Source organism: Dendrobates tinctorius, unplaced genomic scaffold, assembly GCF_039654945.1.
Source record: "Dendrobates tinctorius isolate UK_male_01 unplaced genomic scaffold, ASM3965494v1 ptg000303l, whole genome shotgun sequence".
Taxonomy (NCBI): domain Eukaryota; kingdom Metazoa; phylum Chordata; class Amphibia; order Anura; family Dendrobatidae; genus Dendrobates; species Dendrobates tinctorius.
In genome coordinates this window covers 825,449-843,705 of record NW_027361970.1, presented here as the reverse complement: position 1 = coordinate 843,705, position 18,257 = coordinate 825,449, and the positions used below count along the sequence as shown (strand labels likewise).

At 45.3% G+C, this 18,257-nt stretch overlaps 1 protein-coding gene across 1 annotated transcript in view; it reads right to left on the bottom strand.

Annotated features, from left to right (window-relative positions):
* TREH (trehalase) overlaps positions 1 to 18,257 on the bottom strand; it is a 134,564-nt gene that overhangs the window by 99,473 nt on the left and 16,834 nt on the right. The window contains exon 2 of the mRNA XM_073560713.1: positions 16,989 to 17,103. Within this exon, the coding sequence (XP_073416814.1) occupies positions 16,989 to 17,103 (115 nt within the window). The remainder of the gene's footprint in view (positions 1 to 16,988; positions 17,104 to 18,257) is intronic.

Genomic DNA, 18,257 nt, shown 5'->3' with positions numbered 1-18,257 from the left:
TATCTAGATAAATTCCCCTAGGGGTCTAGTTTCCAAAATGAAGTCACTCTTGTTTTGTTTTTCACTGTTTAGACACATCAGGGGCTCTCTAAACGTGACATGGCATCTGCTAATGATTCCAGAAAATGTTGCATTCAAAAAGGGGTTCACTTTTTAGAATGGTGTCACTTTTGGGTAATTTCATATAGACCCCTCAAAGTCACTTCAAATGTGAGGTGGTCCCTAAAAAAAACTGGTTTTGTAAATTTTGTTGTAAAAATGAGAAACCACTGATCAAAGTTTTAACCCTTCTAACTTCCTACCAAAAAAAATTCTGTTTAAAAAAAAATGTGCCGATGTAAAGTAGACATGTGGGAATGTTATTTATTAACTATGTTGTGTGACATATTTCTCTCATTTAAGGGCATAGAAATTGAAAATTTGAAAATTGCAACATTTTCACCAAATTTCCGATTTTTTCAGAAATAAACGCAAGTTATATACTGTAGAAGAAATGTTACCACTATCATGTCAAGAAAAAATAATCTCAGAATCAGTGGGATCCGTAGAAGAGTTCCAGAGTTGGCCTGGTCATAAAGGTGAAAACAGGTTCAAGATGATTCTACTTGGGAAATTATATGTGTCCCACCTTTCATGTCTACCTTTTTCCTCATAGATTGTAAGCTTGCGAGCAGGGAACTCATTCCTCTTGGTATTTGTTATGATCTATGTGATTATTGTTATGCTGTAATGTCTATTGTCTGTACAAGTCCCCTCTGAAATGTAAAGTGCTGCGGAATATGTCGGCGCATAAAATAAAATAAAATTTATTATTATTATTATCTGTATATATGGATCTGTATATACCGTATATACTGCTGAAAGAAATAAAGGGAACACAAACAGCCTGTTGCAAATGGAATAGTGTTCCCTATAGTGTCTAGTAGTCACTATAGTGAATAGTGTCACCGATGCCTCTACCTTGTGCCAGTCATTACACTGGCTACCCATCCACTCCAGAATTCAGTATAAACTTATTACCCTCACCCACAAAGCCCTCCATGGCTCAGCACCACCCTACATCTCCTCCCTTGTTTCAGTATACCACCCTACCCGCGCCCTCCGTTCTGCTGATGACCTGAGGTTAGTATCCTCAATAGTCAGAACCTCCCACTCCCGTCTCCAAGACTTTACACGTGCCACGCCAATTCTTTGGAATGCACTTCCCAGGTCAATACGATTAGTCCCCAATCCCCACAATTTTAAGCGTGTCCTGAAAACGCATTTATGCAGACTGGCCTATCGCCTCAACACATTAACCTAACCTATCCCTGTGTGGCAGAGCCAAAAGTTTTACCATAACCAGGTTCCCAGCATCATGTTCCCACATGCTTTATGCATCCATTAGCCCTCTGTGTCTGTACTGTTACACACTTAACATTATGGCTGGTCCATACAATCAGAGCAACTGTTACCACCCACCTTTCGTGTCTACCTCTTTCCTCATAGACTGTAAGCTTGCGAGCAGGGCCCTCACTCCTCTTGTTATTTGTTATAATCTACTGTATGTGATTATTGTTATGCTGTAATGTCTATTGTCTGTACAAATCCCCTCTGAAATGTAAAGTGCTGCGGAATATGTCGGCGCTATAAAAATAAAATTTATTATTATTATTATTATTATTCCCTTTATTTTTTGAGCAGTATATATAAATATATATATATATATATATATATATACACACTGCTCAAAAAAATAAAGGGAACACTTAAACAACTGAATACATCTCCTAGTAAATCAAACTTCTGTTAGATCAAACTGTCCACTTAGGAAGCAACACTAATTGACAATCAATTTCACATGCTGTTGTGCAAATGGAATAGACAACAGATGGAAATTATTGGCAATTATCAAGACACCCTCAATAAAGGAGTGGTTCTGCAGGTGGGGACCACAGACCACGTCTCAGTTCCATTGCTTTCTGGCTGATATTTTGGTCACTTTTGAATGTTGGTTGTGCTTTCACATTCGTGGTAGCATGAAACGGACTCTACAACCCACACAAGTGGCTCAGGTAGTACAGCTCATCCAGGATAGCACATCAATGCGAGCTGTGGCAAGAACGTTTGCTATGTCTGTCAGTGTAGTGTCCAGAGGCTGGAGGCGCTACCAGGAGACAGGCCAGTTCTCCAGGACCGCTACCTCCGCAAGGAGGAACAGGAGGAGCACTGCCAGAGCCCTGAAAAATGACCTCCAGCAGGCCACAAATGTGCATGCGTCTGCACAAATGGTTTGAAACCGACTCCAAGAGGATGGTCTGAGTGTCCAACATCCACAGATGGTGATTGTGCTCACAGCCCAACACCGTGTGGCTCTCCAAAGAAATGCCACCCCACACCATTACTGACCAACTGCCAAACCGGTCATGCTGAAGGATATTGCAGGCAGCAGATCGCTCTCCACGGCATCTCCAGACTCTGTCACGTCTGTCACATATGCTCAGTGTGAACCTGCTTTCTACTGTGAAGAGCACAGGGCGCCAGTGGCTAATTTGCCAATCCTGGTGTTCTGTGGCAAATGCCAAGCGTCCTGAACGGGCGAGAGAAATCGTAGCATGCTGCGATTTGCAACGTACCTTGGCCAAGACTCGCCAATGCAAGTCTATGGGTGCAAAAAAAAAAACAATACCACATGGACCATGCGTGTGACCTGTGAGAAATACGCAAGAGTTCTCCAGGTGACAGGAAATAGAATCATCCATTTTCAGGATGTTTTGGCATGCTAATTAGCTTGGGAAGCTCTAGAGAAATACAGGAAGCACGCCTTCACGGGTCCACCATTATGGCAACTTACATCAATGTTGAGATGCTCATAGTTCTGGTCCAAAAGAGGCCAGAACTATGGGATCAGAGGGACGCCCATTATGCAGACCGGGCATGGAAGGAGGTAGCATGGAGGAGGATATGCCTGCAGATGTTCCCTGACTATGAAGACAAACCTCATGAGGCCCAGCAGCAAATTAGTAAGAACAATCCTTTAAAAATATTCTTGATCAAAGTAACACATGTGTTACCATCAGAACACAAAATCCTAATGTGATGTTTTTGTTAGAATATGTGGCATATTTCATATTTTAAACTATCCAAGAATTAGGCCACATGACACTATAAACTACATTTTGCAATATAAACACATAGCTTCAATGTGGCAATGGTATGTTACGTTGCAGTGAATGATGTCACGAGACGCTGGCGCAGCGTGAGGGACCAGTACCGGCGTGAACGACAGCAGCGTGCCAGGAGTGGGGATGCAGAACCGACAAAAAGGAAGTACAACTACTTCGATCGGCTTAGTTTTCTGGCTCCTGTTCTGGATCTGAGACCGTAAGTGCAAGCATCACACCAAATTTTACACATGCTGTTAGGGTTAAATCTATTTAAAAAAAAATACAGAACACAGTCCAACCTAACAGAGAGGGAGACAGACTCTAAAACCCCAATATATCCAGTCAGGGAAGGTGAAGAGATGGCTTGCCCATCTACTGCACATTCAAGTGCATCCACCCACCACCAGCCCTGCCATCAGCACCACAGGAGGAACATCCAGAGGAGGACCAGGAAAACAGCAGCAGCCCTACCGTGCCTCTGGAAACCTCACCCCAGGCTGCCGTCATCTTACGCCGTGGCTGACGCAGGAGAGAAGTATCAACCTCAAGTACCAGGAGGCACGATGACAGTGAAGTATTGAACTATTTGGCCAGGGCTGCCAACAATGATGGGGAGGAAGCATATGCCCACAACCTGGCACAGTACCTCCATCCAATACCCCGGGAGGTGAGGCTGCGTGCTAGAGGAGCTATTCAGATACTGATTGATGCCTGCACACCCCCCAATAACCCCAACCCGGTATTTGAATTTTTGGAATGGTGGTAGCTGTCCACAAACAATCAGCTGCAAATACCAGGAATTCCAGAAGTGCAGGCTCAATCAGTATCTGAGCCACATCCTCCCCAGGTGCCTACACCACAGCCACAGCCCCCTCAAATCCTACATCGGCCTACACGGGGCCAAATTTCAGGCTATAATGCACCTGCCCAATATGCCCACTTGATCAGACCCACTGTTGGAGGCTGGTCCCAACATGGGTATGGTCGACATGGCCATATTGGGGGTATGAACCACTTGGACACCCAACTACCCAGGAGTATCCACTTCAGTATCCCTCATCCTATCACTATCCTCCACCACAGGATCCTGGCCAGATCCACCATTCCAGGTCAGCATATGTAAACCCATAGGGTGAACTACAAGTTGCGCCTCAAATGCAACAAAGCTCACAAGCTGGCCTCCCACCATCACCACCCCCAACCTATCAGAACTTATAATGTTCTATTTTGCTATTTTTTATGATTATATTTTAGTACTTTTTGTTTTGTTCTTTTGCTATTTTTTTAATTCTTTGTTGGCCCAGTTGGATTGGCAAAAAAACCCATATGATTTCAATATGGTGTATTGTTTTCAAACACAAGATGTTTGGATTAAAAGCAGTTCAAACTATATGACTGATGTATGATGTTATGACGATATTATTCATCTTCTGATTTACAAAGTTTACACATTATTAGGGAAACGCAACACACACTTAAATCATAAATATGACTTTAATTTCACCCCAAAACTCAAATTTACAACATAGAAACAGCATTGTCTTGCCATGGAGTAGATCCCTCTGGTGAAACAAAATAATTAGTCAACACATCCTGCACCTAGCCCAGAGGGCTGACGATGGGGAGGTATCACATGTGGAATAGGCCTCACAACATTTGACAACACAACTTCATCACCATCATATGTGGAGCAGTCATATATTCTGGTGAAGTTGTGAAGGATCACACACGCTTTAATTACCTCATTAACACTAGATTCACTAAGCTGAATGGCTGACTGGAGGACACGCCATTTGGCACAAAGAATACCAAAGGCACACTCCACCAGTCGTTGTGAGCGAGATAGGCGTAAGTTAAATATTCTGCGCCCATGGTCCAGGCCTCTGCGGGGATAGGGCCTCATTACATGACGTGTTAATTGATAGGCCTCATCTGCAACCATCACATAAGGCACCGCTTCCATAGTGGACCCTGGTAGGTGACGTGCGGGTGGTAGGTCCAACTCATTATTGCGCAGCCGCCAACCCATAATGGAGGAATTGAAGACTCTGGAGTCTCCAGTTCTTCCATAGGCCCCAATATTTACAATTATAAACCTGTAGCGACTGTCGACCAGGGCCAACAACACAACAGGAAAATATTGTTTATAATTAAAGTATTGGGACCCTGAGTTTGGCGGCTTACGCACACGGATGTGCTTCCCATCCAGGGATCTGGAGCGCCCCGCGGGGCCTGGGGGTACTTGGTACCGGGCCCGTCGACTTCAATGGGGGACGGTGTCATGGCGGCGGCGACCCGGTCCCTGGCCCAGAGGCGTTCAGTAAATGATATAGGGGAAAGTTATGTGGTATTTATTTGGTAAAAATGAAAATAAAGTTATTAGATGGTGAAATACGTGACGCCACCTTTGCTATTCTAGTCAGAGGTGACCAGCACTGCGGTGTTGCTTCTCTGGGATGGATGTTGTGCGCAGCTATGATGTTGTAGCCCTCCACAGGTAGGGCTGTAGTCCCAGGGCAAAGATGTTAAAGAAAATAGTAAAAATGGCTGTAAACGTTGGGGTGCAGATAAATGAGGGAAAGACACAGAGAGGTGCAGTTTCTTTACCTTTTACTGGTAATAGGTTGCAGTCCGGAGTACCACATACAGGTGATGGAATGAGTCCGGCTCGCCTGGAGGCATTCAGGGGATCCACCTTGCCAGGTGGGGATTTAGGACCTTCCTTTCTGCGCTATGTGTGTGGGTCTCCGCTGTATATAACTATGCTGCGACCCTCTACTCTATTTGTGATGGTTTCACTAACCTGTACAGCTGTCAGCGTGAGCCTATTCCACGGGTACCGTCCTTTTCACCATCAGCCCCGGGCTCCTTATCCGCTGACGTGCCCTCAGGTGTTCAATGTGTACAGGAATTTACAATCCCCTGTACTTTCAGATTCAGCTATCAGGGCTTACAGCTCCTGTCAGCCTAGGACTCTGATGTCCCTTTTCTCTTTATTAGCGCTTCACTCAGGGATCTGCTATATGCAGTATTTTAGCTTCCCTAGAGTCTCTCAGTCTCTGCTCTTGTCCTTTTCCTCTTCACAGATCAGCTCTGCCTATCGAGCTCTTCTCAGATCAGCTCCCTGTCTTCATCTGACAGGATCTTCCAGAAAGATCTCTTTACCTCACGTCCTCACGTTTAAACTGTCCTTTTTTCCTCACAGCTCACAGCTGTTTCGTTTCCATGACAACCCCCTCAGCTGATTTCTAACTGACTCACCAACCCCCTCTGCTGGCCAGAATTTATAAGGCATCTCCCTTTTCTGACCTGCAGCAGGAAGTTGTGATTAAATCTATGCTGCCTGGCATGGGGGTCCCTTTTCTGCCTCCAAGCATGACTTCACCTCTTAGAGGGAGGTAATGTCACTGTGACAACCGAACTTTGGGGTGTCACATTCCCCCCCAGTTAAGTTCAGTACTCCTGGACTGAGGAAACATAACAAGAATTGTTAACAACAATAATTAATGCAAATCTACAAAGTCTTAAAAATTGTAAAAATTATCAAAAACCAGACCAGAGAAAGAAAACAATAGCACAGTTACTGCAGCGACCATTCCTTAAGCTGCTTTCCAGGAATTGTCTTTGTGCTTTTACCTGGAGTTTGGTTGGTGGGAACCGCCTTAGCCCACTTTGTGTGTTGTCCCTGGGCGTGGCTACAGGGCACTCTGTAGATGGGACTGTTTTTCGGCCAGGCCGGCGGCTTATTTCAAAGGCCTTTTTGGAGTAATTATTTACAAATATAGTTCTGACCACACATAGTCCTGTGGCCCAATTATCCCTTAACTGGCTATTGCGAATACTTTAAAAAAGATTCTTACAGTAAGTCTCTGTAGGCTCTCATGCTTAACGGTTACTACTATACATTCTTATTACTTTATTTACATTACGTAATCTCTGTAACGGGCAGGGATCTGACCTCTAGTACTACGAGTGGATCTACGCAGTATAGGTATTTCTGATGACCTGATCTGTTCTCTGATGTCTACTGTTGGTGCACTAGTCACTACGCTACGGTATTCTAGACTGCCTTCTCTCTACTCCCAGACTCACCATGAGATTGTCAGATTCGCTGTTAGCAGGGGACAGATTTCTGTATTCCTCTGCAGATGTGGTATCTGTTACTGGAGCCATTTCATTTAGAGTCTCTTCTTCATCTGGTGCAGTAGGCTGATGAAAAGTTAGTACTGGTACTACTATTGCCTGATTTACTTGTGTCCACGGCCGAGGAAATTCTCCAAGTATAGTTTGAATCTTTTCTTCCACCTCTACTATGGGTTGTGGAGTGTCTTGGACTTCTTTCTTGTCCTTCAATTGCTCAGGGCACATCTTTAGATGATCTCTTGAGACTGCTTCGAAGGTTTCTCTGCTGATGATACATACTTTGGTGTTATTAAAGTCTGAAGGTATCACGGTGTATAGTTCTGCTTCCCACTGGTCATCTAGTTTATGAACACGTCTCTTTCTTTTAAGTACTTGTTCTCCTGGTGTCAAGGGAACTGCAGGGGCGTGTTGATTGTAATTTCTTTCCTGCCTCTGTCTTGCTTGGGACAAACTTTTCTCCACACATTCTTGTACTCTGCGGTATTGTTGCTGCCGCTCTGTATCCCAGTCTGCATCTGGTGATGTTGTCTCTGGTGTTAAGACTCCCATGTCTAAATCAATAGGTAACTTGCCAGGTCTTGCTCTCATCAAGTAGGCTGGAGTGTAATTGGTGGAGTTTACCGGTATATGATTATATAGATCTACCAGATCTGGCAACTTCTCTGGCCACTGGGTTCATTCTTCCAGAGGTAAGGTCTTCAATAAGTCAATGACCACTTGATTCATCTTCTCACACATGCCATTTGTCTGTGGATGGTACGGCGTCTTTCTGATTTTCTTGCAACCGTCCATGTTACAGAACTCCTGGAACACTTCTGCCTCAAAGGCTGGTCCTTAGTCGGTGAGCAATTGTTCAGGGTATCCGTGTGGTCGATAAAAGTGCTGCTGAAATGCCTTGGCTGCTGTCTTCGCTTTTTGGTCTTTAACAGGTACGACTACCAAGAACCTTGAGTAATGGTCAACTATGGTCAATGCATAGGTGTAGCCATTCCTACTTGGAGTTAACTTCACGTATCCAAGGCTACCAGTTCAAGCGGCTGTTTTGTGATGATCAGCTGTAATGGGGCTTGCTGGCTGTTTTGGTCTTTTTTGCGCAGGCTGCATGGGCCACATTCTCGGCACCACTTCTCAATGGAACTCCTCATGCCAACCCAGTAGAATCTTTCACGAAGTAGGACCTCCAACTTCTTCCAACCGAAGTGTCCTGCTCCATTGTGGTACGCCTCCAAGACCATTGGCGCATCTCTCTTCGGGACTACCACCTGCCAGACCAGTTCATGTGTGCGCGAGTTAATGTTCCTCCGACACAGTTTACCCTCGTAGATGAACAGCTTGCCTCTCTCCTTCCATAACTGCTGTGCTTCCTGTGGGTCATCTGGACCAGGGTGTGCATCAGCTTGTGCCAGCTACTCCTTTACTAGGCGAACAACTGGGTCACTTTCTTGCGTCTCTGCCCACTCATTATGGGGTAATGGGTTCAACGTTGCTTCTCGTACGATAAAGCGCTTATTCCTTACTCCTTGAGAGCGCTGGGCTGCAATTGGACGGTGGAAGGCTGGTAACTCGATTTCTTCGAGTCCTTTTGGATCTTCTCCCCGTCTGGTGAATTAGGCATCTTGGACAACACATCCGCATTAGCGTTCTTATGTCCTGCTCAGTACTTGATGGTGAACTCGTAGTTGGACAGCCAGGCCATCCATCACTGCTCAAGTGCCCCGAGCTTTGCCGTTTCAAGGTGGGTTAGCGGATTATTGTCCGTGTAGATGGTGAACTTTGCTGAAGCCAAGTAGTGCTTGAAGCGCTCTGTTACCGCCCAGACTATGGCGAGGAACTCCAGCTTAAAGGAACTGTAGTTGCCGGGGTTCCTCTCAGTGGGATGAAGCTTCCTGCTGGCGTAGGCAATCACTCTCTCTCTGCCTTTCTGTACTAGTGACAGCACTGCTCCCAATCTCACGTTGCTGGCGTCAGTGTAAAGTACAAATGGTTGGTCATAGTCAGGGTAGGCCAGGACCTCATCTCCTGTGAGGGCCAATTTCAACTTGGTGAAGGACTCTTCTATCCTTTTGCTCCACTCGAATGGAAGATTTTTGTTCTTGGCCTTCTTGGATTGGCCCACTAGAAGATCTTGCAGTGGTGCTGCTATCTTGGTGAAGTCCTTGATAAATCTTCGGTAGTAGCCTACTAACCCAAGAAATTGCCTCACTTCATGGATAGTGCTTGGTCTTTTCCAGTTCCGGATAACGGTGACTTTGGCAGGATCGGGTGCCACACCTTCCGCGCTTACCACATGGCCTAGGTACTGCACCTTGGGTTTCAGAAGGTGACATTTGGAAGGTTTTATTTTCAGGCCAAAGTTTGACAGGGCTTCGAATACCTCGGCTAGGTGCTTCAAATGGTCTTCGTAGGTTTTGGAGAAGACGATGATGTCATCCAGGTACAGCAGAACGGTTTCAAAGTTTTTATGTCCAAGGGAGCATTCCATTAACCGCTGAAATGTTCCTGGTGCATTGCTGAGCCCGAACGGCATGTAGTTAAACTCGTAGAGGCCCATTGGTGTTGTAAATGCTGTCTTCTCTTTTTCTGCCTCTGCCACAGGAACCTGCCAATACCCACTGGTGAAATCTAAGGTAGAGAAATAATTAGCAGTTCTCAGTGCAGTTAGTGATTCCTCAATTCTAGGCAATGGGTACGCGTCTTTATGTGTAATGCTGTTAATCCGCCTGTAGCCTACACACATTCTCATAGTACCGTCTTTCTTCTTAACGAGGACTAATGGAGCTGCCCAGGGGCTACAACTATCTCTGATTACCCCAGCCTCCTTCATCTCTCGTAACATACTCTTGGCACATTGGTAGTGTGCTGGGGGTACAGGCCGGTGTGTCTCTTTAATGGGTGGATGATCTCCGGTGGGGATATGATGTTGAACCCCTTTTGCCTGCCCAAAATCTAGAGGATGCTTGCTGAAGACCCGTTCAAATTCTCGAGACACCCGGTAAGCCCCATGCTTTTGGTGTGAAGGGGTTGAGTCAGTGCCTATGTGTAGCTGCTGACACCAATCCTCCTGCTGCCCTTCAGAGCCATTATCTTCCACCTTGTCAGAAGGAAGCAAGGGTTCTAGTGCCCCTATTGCATTGTTACTGACGGTGAACAATTTAGCAAGGGTGGTATACCGGGGTAACTGGACCTCTCTCTCCCCACAATTTAAGATGCGTATTGGTACTCTCCCCTTGCGGACATCAACTACCCATCTGGCTGTCAGGATAGTGGGCCTACTATCAGAATACATGGGTTCTACCAGGGCTTGGTAATCTTGACCCCTAAGGCTGTGTGCACACTTTGCGGATTCTGCTGCGTTTCCGCAGCGGTTTTGGCCCTGTAGAAACGCAGCAGTTCCGCAGACATGGTACAGTACCATGTTATCCTATGGCATTTCAAAACCGCTGTGCTCACGCTGCGTTTTTTTCCACGCGGTTTTGCTGCGGTTTACAAACCGCAGCATGTCAATTGTTTGGGCGTTTTCCGCAACGGTTTCACACCTTTAACATAGTAGAGGTGTGAAACCGCAGGAAAACCGCTGGTCACTTTACCTGCGGATCCGCGCGGAAAAACCCGCAGGTGAATCTGCAACGTGTGCACATAGCCTTAGGCCTATTGCTGCCCAACACCAAATTAACATTTCACTTCTGGGAGGTACTGCAATGGGGAAAAGATCACTTACTCTGACACTGCCAACTTCTCTACCAGACAGCTCTACCTGTTGTCTCTGCATCAGGGCTCTGATCTCCTTTTGCAGGACCCGTTGCTGACTGGAGCTGGCAGTCTCGGCTACCTGTTGTAACAAAGCAATAATTTCTCCAAGACAATTTTCAGTTACATAAGTGCCTAAAGTGATCATAGGATGGCATTCTCGTTTGTCAATATCAACTATTATCAAACCTTGCGATTGCAATTCTACTCGGCCAATCTTGATGGTCACCTCTTTATATCCTATCTGAGGCAAGGGCTGACCATTGCTGGCAAAAATGGCAAGGTCTTTATCTGGGCTATGAGTAATGTCTGAATCTGCCCAGTACTGCTTAAAAAGAACATATGGTATCGTTGTCACCTGGGAACCGGTGTCCAGTAAAGTGTTCATCGGAAAACCGTCAATCACAACAGGCAAGACTGGTCGTCCTCCTACGTAATTGTCTCGCCAAATTGGTGGGCCTGGTCGTCTTACTCCTGAGGGTTGGCCCTTTGCCCCAGGGGTTGCTTGTTTAATTGACAGTATCTTGCTAGGTGTCCTGCCTTGTTGCAGCGGCGACAGATGGGCTGTCCGTCCTCGTTGTACCGATCACTGTCTCTCCCTCTGGTCGGTGGGATCCTCTTCTGCTGTCGCCACGGGACGTCTTCTGGACTGGAGGCCAGCTGGATCTTCTTCTTTGGAATCACTTGCAGGGACTGCACTGTTTTTGTGAGTGCAGCCACACTTTTGGTTAGTTCCTTGACTGGGAGAATAAGTCTGCAGCAGAATCATTATCTTGGGATGGCTTGTCAGTCTCAATAGGGGTCTTTTGAAAGGATGCTGTCTCCTGCTGGTATGTAATTGCAGGATGCTTAGAGGGCTCTGTGCTGCTAGGGTTCGGTTCACGCAGCACTCTGATGGCTCTATCCTTAAAGTGTGCAAAGTCCAATTCAGGATTTTGTAGCGCCATTATGCGCAGCTGTGTCCTTTGGTTGTTAGACTGGAGTCCCTCTATGAACTGCTCTGTTAATAATCTATCTTCATCTTGCACGCGCTCAGGATCAACCTGTTTTACAGCCCGTACTGCCTCCTGAAGATTAAGGGCATAGTCCCGTATACTGTCCTGCACTCTCTGTTTGCACCCAAAAAAATCCCATTTTTATCTCTGTTGCAGTACGGGTATCAAAAGTGTCTTTCAATCTGGCTAAGATTTGTTTGACAGTTCTTTTATCAGTGTCTGGCCAGGACTTTACTTCCCTCTGAGCCGCACCAGTTAACTGGCCAATAAGGATACTGACTTTTTGGCTCTCTGACAGGGGATACACTCTGATCAAACTACATAGTCTTTCTTTAAAATCACTCAGGGTGTGCGACTCCCCTGAGTACTGTGGTAACCAGGCCGCTCCTGGTATATATGGCATTGATAGCGGCATTAAGGGGGCTGCAGCTGCGACCGCCGCTGAATCTTCACCCTCATTGGGCATTTTCTTCCTGTTTTTTCACTTGCTCACAATAGAGCGCAGCTCCAGCTTCACTGGCACGCCCCTCTCTGCTCGCACGCACTGTGTGACGCAGTTATGGCGGTTATTTGAAAGCGCATTAAAGTCTTTAGCACTCAATTTAATAACGTTTATGGCGCACAGTACCCAGCTTTGCCAGGCTCCTTGTACCCAACTTTGCTAGGCTCGTTAAATCCTGTTCATGACGCCAGTAGGAGCGCCCCGCAGGGCCTGGGGGTACTCGGTACCGGGCCAGTCGACTTCAATGGGGGACGGTGTCACGGCGGCGGCGACCCGGTCCGTGGCCCAGAGGCGTCCAGTAAATGAAATAGGGGAAAGTTGTGTGGTATTTATGTGGTAAAAATAAAGTTATTAGATGGTGAAGTGTTGCTTCTCTGGGATGGATGTTGGGCGCAGCTATGATGTTGTAGCCCTCCACAGGTAGGGCTGTAGTCCCAGGGCAAAGATGTTAAATAAATAGTAAAAATGGCTGTAAACGTTGGGGTGCAGATAAATGAGAGAAAGACACAGAAAGGTGCAGTTTCTTTACCTTTTACTGGTAATAGGTTGCAGTGCGGAGTACCACATACAGGTGATGGAATGAGTCCTGCTCACCTGGAGGCATTCAGGGGATCCACCTTGCCAGGTGGGGATTTAGGACCTTCCTTTCTGCGCTTTGTGTGTGGGTCTCCGCTGTATATAACTATGCTGCAACCCTCTATTCGTGATGGTTTCACTAACCTGTACGGCTGTCAGCGTGAGCCTATTCCACGGGTACCGTCCTTTTCACCTTCAGCCCCAGGCTCCTTATCCGCTGACGTGCCCTCAGGTGTTCAATGTGCGCAGGAATTTACAATTCCCTGTACTTTCAGATTCGGCTATCAGGGCTTACAGCTCCTGTCAGCCTAGGACTCTGATGTCCTTTTTCTCTTTATTAGGCGCTTCACTCAGGGGTCTGCTACAGTGGGGAAAAAAAGTATTTAGTCAGTCAGCAATAGTGCAAGTTCAACCACTTAAAAAGATGAGAGGCGTCTGTAATTTACATCATAGGTAGACCTCAACTATGGGAGACAAACTGAGAAAAAAAAATCCAGAAAATCACATTGTCTGTTTTTTTTTCATTTTATTTGCATATTATGGTGGAAAATAAGTATTTGGTCAGAAACAAAATTTCATCTCAATACTTTGTGATATATCCTTTGTTGGCAATGACAGAGGTCAAACGTTTTCTGTAAGTCTTCACAAGGTTGCCACACACTGTTGTTGGTATGTTGGCCCATTCCTCCATGCAGATCTCCTCTAGAGCAGTGATGTTTTTGGCTTTTCGCTTGGCAACACGGACTTTCAACTCCCTCCAAAGGTTTTCTATAGGGTTGAGATCTGGAGACTGGCTAGGCCACTCCAGGACCTTGAAATGCTTCTTACGAAGCCACTCCTTCGTTGCCCTGGCGGTGTGCTTTGGATCATTGTCATGTTGAAAGACCCAGCCACGTTTCATCTTCAATGCCCTTGCTGATGGAAGGAGGTTTGCACTCAAAATCTCACGATACATGGCCCCATTCATTCTTTCATGTACCCGGATCAGTCGTCCTGGCCCCTTTGCAGAGAAACAGCCCCAAAGCATGATGTTTCCACCACCATGCTTTACAGTAGGTATGGTGTTTGATGGATGCAACTCAGTATTCTTTTTCCTCCAAACACGACAAGTTGTGTTTCTACCAAACAGTTCCAGTTTGGTTTCATCAGACCATAGGACATTCTCCCAAAACTCCTCTGGATCATCCAAATGCTCTCTAGCAAACTTCAGACGGGCCCGGACATGTACAGGCTTAAGCAGTGGGACACATCTGGCACTGCAGGATCTGAGTCCATGGTGGCGTAGTGTGTTACTTATGGTAGGCCTTGTTACATTGGTCCCAGCTCTCTGCAGTTCATTCACTAGGTCCCCCCCGCGTGGTTCTGGGATTTTTGCTCACCGTTCTTGTGATCATTCTGACCCCACGGGGTGGGATTTTGCGTGGAGCACCAGATCGAGGGAGATTATCAGTGGTCTTGTATGTCTTCCATTTTCTAATTATTGCTCCCACAGTTGATTTCTTCACTCCAAGCTGGTTGGCTATTGCAGATTCAGTCTTCCCAGCCTGGTGCAGGGCTACAATTTTGTTTCTGGTGTCCTTTGACAGCTCTTTGGTCTTCACCATAGTGGAGTTTGGAGTCAGACTGTTTGAGGGTGTGCACAGGTGTCTTTTTATACTGATAACAAGTTTAAACAGGTGCCATTACTACAGGTAATGAGTGGAGGAAAGAGGAGACTCTTAAAGAAGAAGTTACAGGTCTGTGAGAGCCAGAAATCTTGATTGCTTGTTTCTGACCAAATACTTATTTTCCACCATAATATGCAAATAAAATGAAAAAAAAACAGACAATGTGATTTTCTGGATTTTTTTTTTCTCAGTTTGTCTCCCATAGTTGAGGTCTACCTATGATGTAAATTACAGACGCCTCTCATCTTTTTAAGTGGTGGAACTTGCACTATTGCTGACTGACTAAATACTTTTTTTCCCCACTGTATATGCAGTATTTTAGCTTCCCTAGAGTCTCTCAGTCTCTGCTCTTGTCCTTTTCCTCTTGACAGATCAGCTCTGCCTATCGAGCTCTTCTCAGATCAGCTCCCAGTCTTGATCTGACAGGATCTTCCAGAAAGATCTCTTTACCTCACGTCCTCACGTTTAAACTGTCCTTTTTTCCTCACAGCTCACAGCTGTTTCGTTTCCATGACAACCCCCTCAGCTGATTTCTAACTGACTCACCAACCCCCTCTGCTGGCCAGAATTTATAAGGCATCTCCCTTTTCTGACCTGCAGCAGGAAGTTGTGATTAAATCTATGCTGCCTGGCATGGGGGTCCCTTTTCTGCCTCCAAGCATGACTTCACCTCTTAGAGGGAGGCGATGTCACTGTGACAACCGGACTCTGGGGTGTCACAGCTCCAATACAGTTTGGAAACTGGCAGGTCTCCTCAAAACCACGGGTTATCCGCAACCAGTCTTCCATTTTTGGCTCAGGCATGACCACTTGATGGAGTCGGGACCATATTTCAGAGCACGTAGACCGGACTATGCCTGAGATTGTGGATTTTCCGATTAAATATTCTAGATGCAGTGCCACATATGAAAGACCAGTTGTGAGGAAGCTAAAAGTAAACAGAAAAAAAAAATGAGAATCCATGCCACCAAAAACAAGTTTACTCCTTCTTAAAAGTTATAGTCAATAGCTATTAAGCCATGCGTTTATAACATTAAACTACATGCAATGTCTTTGCTCTTAATGATACCAGAATATATTGAAAATGTACAAATGTTGCCTTTTCAAAATAAAAAACAAGAACCACAAAAAGTAAGGGATGAGGGCATTAAATAAACAAGGCTGTTTTAAACATCTTCAACATAGAGGATGAATACATACTGTAAAGTAAGGAGAAGGCGCTCCTCTGCAGAAATACACTTGCGCATCCTGGTGTCCTGAAAGGTGATCCCAGTGCGCACTGTCTCCAACAAAACATCAAAGGTGGCAAGGCTCATCTGACAATACTGGAAGAACTTGTCAGGATGGGTCCGCAGAGATGCATAGAGACGGTGGAAATGGCCTTTAGTGAGCCGTCGCCTCAAAAGCGGATGGACCCACATTCTTCTCCGCCTCCTCATATCCACAATCACTAGGTATGGCTCGCCAAAACGTCGGGACAAAACCCAGTGGAAAAGAACCCGCTCAGTAGAATTGAAAGTAAGCCTGTCTGACATGTTTGACACAAAGCAGAAATACCCAACACAAGCACGGACTCAATGGAAAGATTGGAGGCTGCCACCTGTTGTTGAGCCATTAAATAGGGTTGTTGATTATGATTTGAATTCATTTCAGACCTAGAAACCATTATATGTCCATTTTGCAAGGCTGCGAAGAAATCTCGTCATGCCTTGCATTGCACACGGATGACACATGGATCACTGTTCAGGGAACATTTGTGCGATTCTCATCCATCAAAATCAGACCGATTTTTTTACACGTTAAGTGTGATTCCAGCCTAAAGGCCTTAAATATAGGAATAGAGATATAGCTTACAGGTTGCTATCTATACAAAAACATGTATAAATAAATACCATCCCATCTATGTCCAGTGAGCATTATAGTAGGCAGGTTTCAGATATTGGATACAGAAAAAATTATATAAACCTGGGAGAATTATAATAAATCCTCCAGCTAATTTTTATAGGGTTTGTTTTGCTTGGTTATCACTATCAGACATTGTTTATCCTATATTGGGCTTTCTCTTAAAAAAAATAGTAGCATAATATTGAAGCAATCACGACACTGATTTTAGTGCTAGAAGCCAGCTGGCCTAGAGGTTTTCATTTGGATGTAATGCAATGTAAGGGGGCAATGATGACTTATAGGATTGCTAGAATCAATGTCGGCTCACCACGTCTGCAGCTTTGCTCCTCCCGGGTGCGCGGCAGGAAGGTGGTTCTGTTTCCAAAATATCAGATATACCCGAAGTCCCGCACTCCCGATCACCGGTCTCTTTAAACCTTTGCCTTTATCCAAACAAATAAAAACAAGTTAATAGGACACCATCCCTCTCCTATGCATTTTGAGTTGTAGATCTTCTGCAGCAAGAAAAAAAATGTCGGCAGGAAAAACGCTGCGTAAAATATGTGCATTTATTTTATTATTTTTATTACTTGCGTTTTACTCCTATTCATTTGAAAGTGGAAATCCCTGGAAAAACACTGAAAGAATTGACACACTGCAGATTTGAAAAAGAAACAACTTTTTGACTGTTCAAATCAGCAAAGGAAAAGTAGCCAGATTTCAGAAGTCTCATTCTGTTTGCTGGTACTGTAAAATGCGGTGTTTTTTTTCCACATGGCAAAAATGCAGCGTGCGAACAAAATGTTCATTATCACAGCCCAGCTCCACACAGGACGTTTTCTCTTTTCTCATTCAATATTTCCCAATGTATGGAGGTTGTCACACGTGATTATCACCAACTACCTTGACAAGCCCAAGCTGGTTTGTCACTCTCCACAAGGAGAAACCTTACCGCTTAGACCTCAGAGCCTCTCACCTAGCCAAATCAGTTCTCATACTTTGCACTGATGAGGGCCAATAGCCCAAAACACGGTGTCTGCAAATTGAGATTCTGATTTGGCTTTTATCCTAAGGCCGGGATCACACTACCATGTGTGATGCAAGAAACTTGTATGTCTCTCGCATCAACACCCAGCACTGCCACCGGCATTCAGGTCCGGAGCAGTGGCTGCCGGTGGTAGCTCCTGGTGTTGATGCGAGAGACTCGTGCAAGTTTCTCGCATCACACACGGTAGTGTGATCCCGGCCTAACTCATATTGCAAGACTCATTAAAGGATTGATTGTGACCTGTAGGATCACTACTACCAACAGGTGGCGCTATAGAGTTTAAGTCCTCTTTCTCTCTGAAGAGGCAATTTGTATATATATATATATATATATATATATATATATAGTAACATAATATTTAAGGTTGAAGGGAGACTAAGTCCATCTAGTTCAACCCATAAACCCATATCCTTTCCCAACCTGCCCTATCATGTTGATCTGGAGGAAGGCAAAAAAAAACCCCATGTGGCAATCACTAAGCTCCACATTGGGGAAAAAAATTCCTTCCAGACTCCACATACGGCAATCAGACTAGCTCCCTGGATGAAC